At 31.9% G+C, this 14,635-nt stretch overlaps 1 protein-coding gene across 2 annotated transcripts in view; it reads left to right on the top strand.

Moving 5' to 3' along the window:
* The first annotated feature begins 2,310 nt into the window (after positions 1-2,310).
* Positions 2,311-14,635, top strand: part of LOC117116910 (hepatocyte nuclear factor 6-like) — a 34,900-nt gene continuing 22,575 nt past the window's right edge. The window contains exons 1-2 of one of the 2 annotated variants that reach the window (XM_033261042.1): positions 2,318-3,551; positions 5,762-5,785. In XM_033261042.1, the coding sequence (XP_033116933.1) occupies positions 2,612-3,551; positions 5,762-5,785 (964 nt within the window). In that variant the 5' untranslated portion in view covers positions 2,318-2,611. Of the gene's footprint in view, positions 3,552-5,761; positions 5,786-14,635 lie in introns of both variants that reach the window. The other variant, XM_033261044.1, reaches the window with a different exon arrangement.

Below are 14,635 nucleotides of genomic sequence, written 5' to 3'. Positions count from 1 at the left end.
TATGCTAATGATGTTAATAAAGGTGATACCGAGAACGTTAATTTATAATTACACATAGACCTAATTATTATAATTTTAGGTCAAAGAAAAGCATTTCGGAGAGATTAAAGTTTAAAATGATGATCTGCCGTATGTCCACAAATTACAAACGTTAGTTAATAACATGAATAAATACATTTCAAAAGAGCCACGTGCCAAAGACCAACAAGAGCAAAGGTCTAAATTCAGAAACATTAAATCAATTCAGACATTATTTTCTTGAACAAATGCATTTTACACATGGTGATGCTGAGTTATATGTTTTTGAATCTATTGAGATTAAGCCTTGTCCTAATCATGATTGTGTGTTCTGCTTCTGTTGTTGAATAATAATATTTAATCCACTAATTTAGGACAGCTTACCCTTAAACCGACTGTACTCAATTACAGCCTTCTTATCCACTTCGGTTTTATACAGACCACCCATTTGGCTTAGAGGCATTGCCTGGTATCGCAATAATTTACTCGCCCCTGATGGTTAATCGCACCCCACCCCCTTAGAATCAAACAGCTTACTCCCTTCCATCCCTATTTAGCCCGAAATAGAACAGCTTCCACCCAATCAATTTACCGCGCACTATTCATCCCCCTTAAATTTACAGACGCGCTTACCCTTATAAATCTACTGCTTTCTTGTATTCAATCCAGATACTTAATGCTTAATATGTGTTTAGTGTGAAATCCACGTGTGTGATTTATTAGAGTAACAACCCTTAATGGCAGAATAAATGCAATTGATAATTAGTTTGCTATCATTTGTCACTCATCCTTATCCCATGATGTCATCTAAATGTTGCCGCTTAAAAAAACTGAAGAAAAATTGTTATATCAGATTTACAGGCATCACAGATGCCTAATTCACAAATAATCTCTTGTTGGTTTCAAGAATTTATTTTCAATGTTTGACGACACTCAATAATGAGTGTAGGCCTAGTGAACAGAGGGCAGGACTAGTCTGACCTAGGATTCCAATTTCCTCATACTCATTAAAGCCAGGCTCTGGAGGAAAATTTGTTGATATGTTGTAAAACTGATTTTTCTAAGACACAAAAAGCATAGGCTATTTGACAAAAACCTCGAGAAAATGAGATACAGATTTTTAAATATTTAAGAACTGGGCAAAAAGGTGGAAATAGGTAGTTATTTCCCCCTTTTCTCCAGTTTTTAAACATTTAAAATGTTTATCTTTTTTAAAGTTCTCGAATATTTCGTCAAATATGGTTTTTGTGGTTTCGAAAAATAAGCTGTACAACGTATACAAAATGTTACCTCCGGAGCCTGGCTGCGGAGTGAAGCTGTATAGCTTGGTGGTTATGATGTTTAACTTCAAATTCTGATCTGGAAGATCCGAGTCCGAATCCTCAAAAAAAAAAAAAAAAAAAAAAAAATGTTAACCCAAAAAAAAAAAAAAAAAAAAAAAAAAAAACATTGTAAAGCAAGCCCACTCTCATAAGGGGACTAATAACATCGTCACTCCATATCGCATAATTGGTTGATGCGTTGTAAAAGGGGGAAAACACCACTACTTTTTGTCTAATGTTGCGAGAAATAGGAATAAATTAAAAATACGAACACTTGATGTCTGTCACACTGAGATCCTCGTATTCTTACATATTAGTTTCGATTTTATAGAAAATCGATTTCAAATTGAATTAAATTTGTTGTTTGTCGATATCGTCTGTTATGAAGCATTTCGATTTTGAAATAATATACAAAATTCCTGTCGGCTGTCTTGTGAAATGTCTTTTATTAAAACCACCAGATCTACTAATCATAGAATTGTAAACCTTTTGTGATAAAATGAACGTTAGCAACAACGTTTGCTTTCGTACGCATATTGCAATTGATATTAAAGCTTTTGAAAAAAACTAGAATATTAAGCAGGAGGGATAAACAATAGTGCAATGATTCGCTTACGATGAATATATTGTTTATATGGTTAACGATGTTAATAGACAAATTTGAAGATAGACGCATATGTTTTTGTTAATCGAGGGCTATTGTCAACCGTTACCACTGCGGAGGGAGTCTACAAGGTTTAGTTTAAATTACAAGAAAACAAATATAGCAGTTTCGTTTTAGTAATCAAGTCTCAATCAGAAAAGGATATTCAAATTTGATGAATTGCTCTCAACCATGAAACGCTTTCACGACTGAGTTGTTTTCATTTTAGCTCTCTCATTCATAAACGCATCTCTGCAGGCCTTAGCAGGAACCGAAAACCGAGTTGAAGCTCGACGCTGATTGGGCGGTTCAGTATGCGTAATACCAGTAGCGTCTTTTATTATGAAAATTGACAGGTTTTGAGACTGCGCACTGACCGATAATTGGTAATGCGCATGCCACTACAACGCGGCGGGCTTGGTGGGACTGGGGCAGCTGACTAAATAACATGGAAGAGAGCCTTTGGAAAAAACGCAAGACACACACACTTCTCCCACTGTAAGTACAAAAAGCTATGCTGTAGGCTACAGAGAGCGCGCGGTGACCTGAAATCAGCCGCTTTATCATTCCCGAAGATCGTTCGCTTGTTTACTCCTTGGTAACAGAGTCGCACTGTACGGTAGGCCTGATGATCTCGAGCGATCTCGTAACTCTCGATTCGATTAGTGAACCGTCTTCGGCCTTGCATCCTGATCACGTATCCGGCCACCTTTCTTCGGACATCTTTCTCACTAATTCTGATATCAAAACTCCAATTGGTTCTTACCCTGCACTGTCATCATTTAGCACCATGTTAGAACCACCGGCAGATTTTCGCTCCGATTACGGTATGACTTCCCTTGCGTCTTTTCAACCTATGTCAAGTGCATCAAGTTATACAACGTTAACACCTCTGCAACCGTTGCCACCAATATCGACGGTATCTGATAAATTTAGGCACGAACCAAGCAACATTGGCAGCGGTTTCATGCTGAACCATTCAAGCAATTTACAAATGAACAATTACCATCAGTATGACAAACTCGGAGCCATGAACATGGGAATGCCTATGAGTATGAGTGGAGGAATGGCATCGAATTCTATGTTAAATGGTTATACACAAATGGGGACATACTGCTCCCCGCAAGATACACGGTACAGTGTAAACGGGTATGAACAATATACTGGTAATCATTCGGTGCGTAACATACAACCTCAATCGCAACGACCATCCCTCCAAAATCCCATGGTCATAAACGGGTTACACCACCCCGGAGCCACACCGCCCAGTTTGTCGGTTAGTTCGCGTGAAAGAAACACTGGATCACGGTCGAGTACGGGGAGCGATGGAGAGGAGATCAACACAAAAGATATTGCGCAGAGGGTTACAAGTGAACTAAAGAGATACAGCATACCTCAAGCAGTTTTTGCTCAACGTGTGTTGTGTCGGAGTCAAGGAACATTGTCGGACTTGTTACGGAACCCCAAGCCATGGAGTAAGTTGAAGTCAGGAAGGGAGACTTTCAGGAGGATGTCGAAATGGTTGCAAGAACCAGAGTTCCAACGAATGTCGGCTCTACGATTAGCAGGTAAAGAACAATTTTTAAAATAAATATTGTTTTCCACCATCTAACCCTTTTTATCAAAACAAGTTTACTGAGCATACTTCAAAATTCTAAGGTAAAATATATATTAAATTACATTTTAATTTGAACGCTCAAGGATGACCTTAAATTAAAAGCTGCAATCATAACAAATGAAGTATTATCTCCCAAGTTATTGTTTATCTTTTTTTTTTGTCACTCCAACATTGATAAATTGGTTAGTCATTAATCTCTATTGATTTAAATATTGGAATTTAGAAGCTCAATATTTGTAATGGATATGTTATCTTTATTGCCTTCACTTAAATAATTATTATATAATTTATCATACAAGTACAGTACTACTGTACAAGTGGTCCGAAAACAAATTGTATATTAATCAAAGATTGTTGTTGAACTTATCCAATTAATGATATTCTTTATAATATTTTTGTTCAGACTTGTCTATAATACCCTTTTAATATAGGCCTACCTACTCTCTCCCCTGCTTCATTCAAACAAAATATGAACATGGATTTCCAGTAAGAAAGTGTAACATTCAATTAAAATAGGAAATGTCTTTTCATAAAATTAAAGTCAAACGCTGTACAGTTGAAAATAAATTGTTTTTTAACTCAGGGAGTTTCAGTCCTTCCCATATTTATTCATAGATTTTTACACCATCAAACATTAATATCGGTAATAATTCAAAATTTGAAGTATTTGCCTGCTTGTCGTAAGATTGTGGACGAGCAGGCCGCAATTTTTTTTTGAACATTAAGAAGTCCTAGTTGGGGAGGAGGTTAAGCATCTGTTACTGTGTCTGAGGCTCCTATTCTTTGTATAGTTAGAAATTGATTTTCTTTCTCTGTGTGTTGGAATTACTCTTGAAAATCAATAATGGTAGCAGAAGTTGGGTAAAGATTAAGACATTTAAAGACTAACAGTAAACTGCAGTCAAGTGAAGGGTTGAAATGTCAGTATAAATATGTAAACTGCAAACCTATAAGATCCATCTTTACCATTATCAACAATGATATAAGTATTATATAATAATAATAATAATATTATTATTATTATATAATTAAAAACACATTATTAAAAACACAGATATACAAAAATATTAAGTGAATACTATTTATAAAATAGATTGTATTTTATTTAATGTCTGGATATTTTAATTTATGATTGATCTGTTTTTTTTTCCTACAAAGAAGAAAAAACAGTACATATTTTTTTTGGTATAGTGTTATTAAGTATTTAAAACCTTATAAGGATAATTATTCTGGTTAAATGAAGATATTTTTGAGATAAGATTTTATTTGGTTCGGACGCTAACTGAAATGTTGGGAGGTACTAAGAACCAATGTCTATAACAGTCCATTGTTAAAAAAGTGTGTTTTGGCTGACAAGGGTAGGTGAATAGGGTTGTATGTGACACCTCCAACACTCCTCCTAATCTTATTATGTCACATTTGGTACCCTTTGGATTGAATGGACATGTTTGTAAAAAAAAAAAAAATAACCAAAGTCTCTGCTTATTATAATGTACCTTGAATATTTTTTGCCGTCTTTTTAATGAAAGTAAGTGTAGTAACCTTTGGTTGCTTAAACCATAATCTGTTATATTGTAATTTTTTTGTTCTGCTGCTACAAGATTTTATGTGCATTGAATTGATGTTGTACTAATAATAATATTTTTGTATGTTAATCAGGCATTTCTGAAATAATTGAGTTATACTTCTTAAAGCTATTTTGGAATGAAATTCTGTAATACAATTACTAGCGAATTCCGCAGTCACTTCTACCACGAAGGGGATGCAGGTGATAGCTGTTAATATGTCCATTGAACAAAATTAACCCAAGCTTATATAAATTATATGTTACCCAAAGTGGTACTATAAAAAAGTATATTTATCATGTTCCAATTATCTGATACATTTTGTACAAAATTTGCAAAATTATTGTATCTGATGATGATGAAAATATATTTTTTGAGGTGATTTGCTTGTTTCTCTTTTATTTACCAATGCATACATTTCTTCAATTCTATTGAGAATTCAATATGATTAACTGGTCTTTCACATCATTTTCTGGAATTTTCATTCAGTGTACATAAATTAGTTCTTGTAGTAAGAGACTTTACCAGTAATTTGTTTTGAGCTTTATAGAAAACACGTGTAAACAAGCTACATTCTTCCCCTCTCTGTTTTCAGAGCTGGTATCAAAGGACAGGACTGGTGAGTAATTGTATTACATAGCCTTTTTATTTGCCTGCCTTGTAAAGCTAGCCTCTCTTGCCTGCTTAGGCTTAATTCGCGGGCAAAAGCTTGCATTCAATGACACATTCTCTTTCTGAGCTTATTTTAAGCTTCTTTGGGAAAGACCAAGAATAAGTGATAGGCCTATGTACTTCATTACTTAGGCTCTTCACTTCAATACACTTTTCTTAACATGAAAACATGAGTCATAAAACAAGTGAAATTCTGATGATCATCTCACACTTTTCATTAAAATTGTCGTTCACCTTAGATAAATGTTTCTTGAATTATGATGCTCTTTGTTTTTTAACTGTCTTTAGCTAATTGCACTTTACTTATTACAGTAACACTCTCACTCTCTCTTTAACCTCTCAGCCTATAACCTCTGCTTTGTAACTCACTGTATTTGTTTTTCTGGGTTTTTCTTCAGATTTTCATTTTGTTTTAATGCAGTAAAGTAACTCTCTGCTCACTTCATTAAAAGATATTTTTTTCAATGATTTTTAAGTATTTTCACATTTTCCAATTAAATCTAGCACTTTGATAATACTATAGACGATTTAACATACTATACTTGTGGTTAAGGTTGTTTCTCAAAAAATCCTTCCATTCGTTGTGTCTACTGTTTTTCAAAAACTATAACAAAGTTTATTATGTTCATGAATTACAAAGTCACATTTCTGTTAGTAAAATACATTGCACCAAACAATATAAATTAATGATATGAACAGTAAGATTTTGACAACTATATATTTGTGTATTATTAATAATTATTATTATTTTATACTTTCGTATTTATTGTGAATATGTATAATATAAATTAACTTTTCATTAATTGTTTAATTTTATTCATATTAATTATTGTTAAAATCAAACTATTGTATTCATATAAATGTATTTTCTATTAGAAATTATATTCATGAAAGTTAGTTCATAAATTAATTGCATGAGTTGATTTCAAATATAAAAACGTTTTAAGAATTAATTAATCATTGATATGAATAATAATTTTCATAATTAATTTTAAGGTTTACTTTGGCCTCATTTTATAATTTCCAGTTTATAATACCTACCAGATTCCTTGGGAGAGAAAATGCACAAAATATAGTGTTAGACACTACATAATTTTAATTGTAATTTTTAATGTAATAGTAATAATAATAGTAATTACATATTTCATGATTATGACATAATTACAATATAACAAAAATATAATGATAATAATTTCAATAATTATATAAATGCAATTAAAATGTTTGTGAGGTTCTTACTTAGAAAACACTCAGAAAATACCCCTTTTCATTGATTTTCATTTTATATAGAGTACAAAATTTGCAATTTAGAATTTTAAGGGCTTACATACAGTATGCCACTGTATGTTATTGACTTAATCATTAATTTCATCAAGTATAGCTAAACTGAGTTCCATTTCTCTAGATTTGACGAGGAATTTATTATTCCTAAGTGAAACATTCCTCTTGTAATAGTTCTGTAATTTGTTAAGAATTAAGCCTCTCTGCTGAGACAAATTTAAGTTTTACATATTTCTGTATTTCCATTTCTTTTATCAATCATTTCCTTCATTTTTTTCCCCTTGTTTTCGTGCTACTATCAGAAGCAGTCAAATATTGCAACATATTTGATTCGGACCAGTCTGTAAGGAATCCACTTCGCTTGAAGACCAATAAATAGGAAGAGAAAAAAATATTAATTTATACAATACCGGTACTTAATATAATTTTATAGCAATTGGGGGGGGGGGGTCGTCAATTCATAAATTTTTATTTTTAGAAAGGGGAAGTACATCCTTCTAGCGACTGGGGTTCCTGCTTTTGCATCTCCCAGACATGGTTGTGAGATTATTTAGATGTATTTTATTTTTATACTGAATGAATAATTAAAATAAAACTAATTGCTGATATATATATCTGGCCTGTTATATTTCCTCCATCACCTGCTTGAGAATCGTTTCTTGGGTCCATATTATTTGAATGCCTTTTTAGAATTTATTGTTAATACATCATCCATCCAAGAGACAAATGTCTCTTCACTCTGGCATAAATCTATGCATCGCTGTTTTATTTTTACATTTCTCATATTTTCAGTTACAAAAAAAAATCTTGCAATATTTTTCTAACATTTGTCATTATGACACATCCATCTAATCGTAGTTACCTGTAAAAAAAGTAAAAATTATTTTGATCATTGTTGAAGTCAAGGAAAATTTTGATTATTTCCCTGGGAGCCTGCCCAGGCCATACTCTAGTCCAGTCTACAATTGAGTCAATTCATAGTACAATTTACTACTCTTTGAATAGTGTACAGTACTAAGTACATTTCTTAATGTCCCATCTGAAGGATGAGGCAGTTAGTTTAATCTTTTTCACCTTAAAGAATGCAAGCAAGATTTACATTTTTATGTTTCAAAGTCCATCCCTCTCACACCAAAGTCCATTTACTTCTGCACAAAGTTGTCTTCATCATCACTACTGTATGCATAGGCCTAACTGTAGACCAGGTAAAAATGTAGGCCTCAGGTACAATAAGCTGAAATTTAGTGCCCCAGCCCTAAGGTAAGCTTAGGCCTAGTTTTCTGTAGGTTTGAAAGACTTTAATTTTAGACTAAATGTGTATCGTAGAAACTATTTTAGAGTTGCTTAGCATTATCTTGGAAAGCTCTTACAGTAGATAGCAGGCCACCTTATGTCACTCTTATATAAACTGTCAGATATTGACTAGACAAAAATATGTTATTTATGACATATTTCCTAGGACTGTAAGAAACCCCAATAATCACCGTCAATTTTACCTAATGGCACACTCCAGACACAACTTTAGCAATAATTTATTCATTTTTTGTATTATCCATCTCCTTTTTATAATATCAGTTTTGAGTATAATTAGCTGTAAGCGGTCATGTAGCATGTGGCGACCTGTCTCTTGCAAGGCAGTGTGAAGTTCGTGCATAATTTAAACCCAGTCTTTAAATAGTAATTATTATTTGTGGCATTACAGTACTTTCAGTTTCGCAGACAGCGGTATTTCTACCGTTGTATTCGTTTGTTATGTACCATCATCAAATGCTTTATCATCTTGATAAATCAATAACATAAATGCGGAAATCAATATTTTACCCATATGTACCATTTATCATATCTTGGTGATTGTCTATATTACAATATTTCCTCTTTGATGGAATTATTGATAATTTCATAATTTTTTCATAAACATGTATAAACACATCATAATTTATCATTAATAATGACATTTGTTAATGAAAAATAATAGGATTAGCAATCAAAACATAAGTAATCCCTAGATTTGGTTAAATTACTTATTTAATTTATTAATTTCTCAATTATTTTTTGTTACCTTTAGTGGAAATGTTTAATATTATACATTTAAGATAGGCTTATAAAAGGAAAGCAATCTTGTGAGGTAAGAAATGTTCGCTATGACCCTGATATTTTGATGTCTACTTTGTGAATTACTTAACCTGGATAAACCAACTAATTGCTAATTACCAACATCACAATTGATTTGTGTAATTATTTCTTCAAATTATTAATAACTATAATTTCCTACTAAATACTACTTTTTTTAGAATGTACTGTATAAGCCATTATTTTTCGATAAAGTTTCGTTATTTCTCTCAGATCGCAAGACAACAATTAAAACCATCATTTGCCACGTTCACTGCCCTAGTTAAGATATTCACTAATAAACCTAAATTCATGGCACTGTAACATGCACGTTCCTTCCATTCCTCCTGTCTCGTCCACCCCTCCACAATTGAATTGAGTAGTCTTGTACACAGAACATGTATTTTCAGCAGGCTTTCTAAACCACATTACGGCTGTTTAATTAAATTAACTGGCACAAGAATTGCAGATCTCATTACCTGCATGGTACAGTACAATGAAGTTTTCTCTCTACACAAATAACACCGACAACCAGCATTGCAGAGCAGTTTAAAATCTAGTTTCTGACAACGATATGAAAACCTACCAAAGCAAGAAGTTCCAGGTTTCTAGATTATGTTCTGAATAATATATGATTTAAAAAAATAAATTAAACATGACAAATATGTAAAATAATTGTTGCCTATTCAATGCATTTTCTGGCAACCTTAACGAAATTCAAAATATTATATCAAGGACAAATGGTAAAAATAATTATAATTGAAATGATTTTAACGATATCAACAATATTCATACATCAGTCATAAATTAGATATAATGATCTTCAAGAATATGAATTATTATAAATAGGATGCACCTAATGAATAGTGTTCTATTTAACTTATCTCCCTCCACCCTATAATTTATCCCTACTCTTCTCTTCCTTAAAACACAATTCCTTTGCTTTCCATTCAACTTGCCATCCTCATACAGCTTTATCTGCAATCTTCCCTCCCCTATGTACAATCATGTCCTCTTTTCTACAACAACCAACACTTCCTTTTTTACCATTTTAACTTCATAATTAATAAATATAATTTTTATTCAACCTAGTAGTACCTCTTCCTTCCCAACATACCATCCTTATCTGTCCTTTAATGTAATAAATTCCATCTAATTCAGTCCCTCTCCTCATACGTGTAGAACCTATTTCTCTCTTCTTTAATCCAGTCTTTATCTCTCCTTTTATAGTCCCTGAAAAAAATTGTTTAATTATATTTGCCACTATTAATACACAAATTAAGTATAGCAAATAATTGATTAATTACAGTACACATCAATTGTTTAATATATCATTTTTGCCCCTAATTTATAACTCGCATTATTTGTCATTAAACTGAAATATGTGGCCATATATATGCTTGTTACCTATTCTAATTATTATTCGGAGCATGTATACACAATTGAGTTTGACGGAGCTCGAGAGGAACTGATAATATTACCGGTCAACCATTTGTCATTTTCAATTATTATTAGAACCGGTCTTCTCAGCCGGAATTTTTGTTTTATCACTTATTTACTGTTGACGAGGAAATAGCCCACTCTTGGTAGTATCGCTCAACAAGCTAATTATAAAATCAATGGTTATAATTTGATCACAATCTTTTTTTCATAGAAAATTTGCCATTGAAAATGGAAGTTATTGTATGGGGCTGTGGCGTATTCATTGCCACTTTCCACGTCAAAACTGGAGGAGCAATTATTTCAATGGCAAGATAAATGCAAGGAAATTTGAAAAGAACGTAGCCTGTGGCTTAAATGAATAATGCGAAAAGAGTAGTGCAATAAAGAAACCACTATTCAATGATGTCTTGCAGGTTCTTCAATCAAAAAAATAAGTGGCTACACTTAAATTCTATATGTACTACAGTCATGATACTGCATGTATATATGATGGAAAATTGTATATAATTCATTACTACAATGAAATTGAAAGGCTGTGTTTATTACAGTGTAGCAACATATGATGTATATTACTATTATGCAATACTCAACTTGATTTACCGATTTACCTTTAATCATGGTCATATTGTTTTAGAAAATAGACAAAAATTAATAATGATTAACACAGATATCCCTTCAAGAATTTTTTCAAAGCTTTTTTTCTGATGTTTAAGTGATCAATTTTTTCACAGACAAAAATAATTATTGATTAGAAAAAGTTACTCAAAATTTGACCATAAAATATTCACCCTTTGAAATTTTTGTCATTTTTAAAAATATTTATATCTACAGCAGTAGATAAAAATATTTAAACACTTTGTTTCTTATATTCACATAAAGTTTTAGTTACTGCATTTTCTGGAAAACACTAACTGTGCATGTTACCTTGTTCTTACTTTTAAAAAAATTTAGAAAACTTAATCATATTAGTTTGGATCTAGCAGAGGTTCTATTATTGTATATATTTCAATAGATTGTGAAATCTGGGATGCGTTCTCTTGTTTGCTGTTCAGATTTCGGATCCGCTGTTGCGGTATGTCCAGGAGGCATATCTCATCTTACCACCAGAAGTCCCCATTGGGTTTTCCAACATCAGATCTCATGCTAAAATATCACACCATTCCTACTGCACTAATTCGCAGCACTTACAGAAAGCTGTGGCTAAATAAATGCTATGGTTTAAGATTACTCTTATCCTATTTCAGTACGTAGGTATACCTTCATTTACTGTATTGTAATCAAATTGAACTTGAAAAATCTAATGCGACATTTAAAAGTTCAAATTCTGATAGACAAAATTCATACCTATTTTTTTCTAACAGAAATTATTGCTTACTATCAATTTGATTTAAGATTACTGTATTGTAATCAAATTGATTTAAGGTAGTATCTTTGTCCTTAGGAAGATTATTATTAATTAAAAATAGAAACTAACAAACTTGACTGTTCTAAATAGAAGAAAAAATGATAAAATATAACATCAATAAGAAAATTAGGCTTAACAAGAAAGTCAATGTTTGATGTCGCAGCATAAGAGTTGATCCGTCAATCAGAAACCAAGAAGTCTGAATAACTAAATTGTTCAGTCAACACAAAATTCATTAAAAAAAGAGTAGAGATCATTATTTATGGATATAATGTGATTGGTAATTATACTAACATTAGTTACAGAGTTTTCTTTTCTTAGTGAGGTAACACATAAATATGATAATTGATTCCTTCCTGTACTACTGTAACTCTACATCTCAATCTCTGAGTGACTTCCAGACTGATGGGTTTTGGTGTAGTAACATATTAAAGACAACCTTATGCTTGTGTTTACTCTTCAATATAACTTTACAGAAAAAATTGAAACTTTATCATATTCGGTCGGATATTTGAACGGTAGAGTTTATCAAATATTTGCCTGGTCGGGCCGGTTTTCCAATCGACTAGGTTTTAAATTTGAGTTGCGACCAATTGAGATTCCCCAGAGCCCATTAGGTCACATGACCCATTAGTATGTATGCAAATATAAAGCTGAATCAACAAAACGCAACGAGTAAACTAATTAGAACGTAAATTTCAAACATACATAACTGCACTGCGAACTCCAACATGCACATACAATGGAGGAAGCACTTCGAAAATGCTTGCCTACATTATTCACCATGGGGTGCAAGTTATACTTTGCATTATAATATTTAAAAAGTTCCACAGTTATTTAACATAGCAAAAAGTAGATATGTACTGATATATATACTGACTACCTGCTATCATAAATTTTATTAGTAGTAGATACAATATAACTATATGAATATATATAACCTAAGTTGTTTTTATTATATTTAATATAGCCTTGTTTTAATAACCTTTATTATATAATGGTAGCATTTTTATTTTAATACATTTTTTTCTTGGACTCGAACATACTGTAATTTTACAGTACTTGTGTATATAATGATGTTTTTATGTCTTCCTTTGTGCATAATAGTTGACATGCACTACTACTAGACTTATTATACAAAAGCATGCTTTTATATACATCTTCATCTTGGATTAAAACATAATAATATTTGTTACTATGTTAAGAACTATAATCATGTCTTTTTTTCTTTGTATCTGTTGCTATGCACTTATCTTATTAGTGGCCATGTTTTCCTGTTAATGTTTCAGTTTTTGCTGGGATAATGTTAGTGGAGAAATGTTGAGTTAGGCAGAGAATTTTTGTTGCCATTAATTCATTCTGTTGGTCTTTACCTATACATTTGTACTATACACAAGGTTACCGAATGAATACAATTGAGTGCTGTTATGCAGTTTATGCACTGTCCACTAAAACAAATTAAATGACTTGGTATTTGCTAGGTAATATAACTTTTTTTTTTCCATTATGATTATGTACTTTCTGCAATAATGTCAAAGTAAATTAACTGAAATGACTAAGACAATATGAAGGACATTCTACATTAAATATATAGTTGTTAATACCTTTCCAATTATTTTCATTGTCAAAATTAAAATACCAGAAATGTAAAAACAACAATAGTTTACATTAGGAATATTATAATAAGCAGTTGAAGGAAAATGATGACAATATTAAATTTCTGTGAAATTATTAGGAAAAAGTAGGTTATAATATAAAATGCTTCTGTTTTAGGAAATACGCTCCCTTCAAACTAGACTAATGCTTGTATAACTATCGTCCAATACCGTATATAATAAAATACAAATATTTTTAATGCACCGATTTCAAAATATTTGATCAAAGGCTGATATTAATTTTTATTTTACCTCAATGAAAACAAGGGTGCATTACTTTAGAAAAAATAAAGAAAATTTTTATATCTATTAATTATATTTATTAATTTTTATTATATAGATATTTTTATAGTTTAGCATCGTGTTAGAAGTAGAAGACTCTGTGTTTAAAAGGGACCTACTCCTAAATTAGAAAGTACAACCCTATATTTTAATATCTATTTGATAACGTTGCAAGGCCGTCACACCGTGGGGTGTCACAATTTTTTTGTTCAGCCATGTGAAAGTTATACATTATGATATTTTTCTTCTGGGTACAATGCGTAGCCTGGGAAAATACCCATGTGTTCACAGGGCCGTCAGCAATTCATATGCCTAAAGACAATGCATTTCCCCATCTGTAAATAATGCCTCTCTGAAACATTGACGAATCTATCACCTGCTCGTGGATCGTTCATAAAAGCAGACCTATATTTGCCGGTGTCGCACATTTCACAACAAGTTGACCAGCATACTTTGGTCGTCAACTTGTCAATTTTGCATAAAGTGCCAAGCCGTCGTATTGACCAGCGGACATGCCCTAGTATTCTAACCACAGGCTGATTTTATACACAAGGCTTGAGTTGGCATTTCACTCATTCAGAATTATTTGCAATGATATAATTGAACTGTTTCACGGACACTG

Source organism: Anneissia japonica, unplaced genomic scaffold, assembly GCF_011630105.1.
Source record: "Anneissia japonica isolate Jap-2015-1 unplaced genomic scaffold, ASM1163010v1 scaffold1302_len1884557_cov193, whole genome shotgun sequence".
In the NCBI taxonomy this organism is placed as follows: domain Eukaryota; kingdom Metazoa; phylum Echinodermata; class Crinoidea; order Comatulida; family Comatulidae; genus Anneissia; species Anneissia japonica.
Note: the sequence above shows the minus strand (reverse complement) of the source record. Positions and strands in the feature narration are given on the sequence as shown.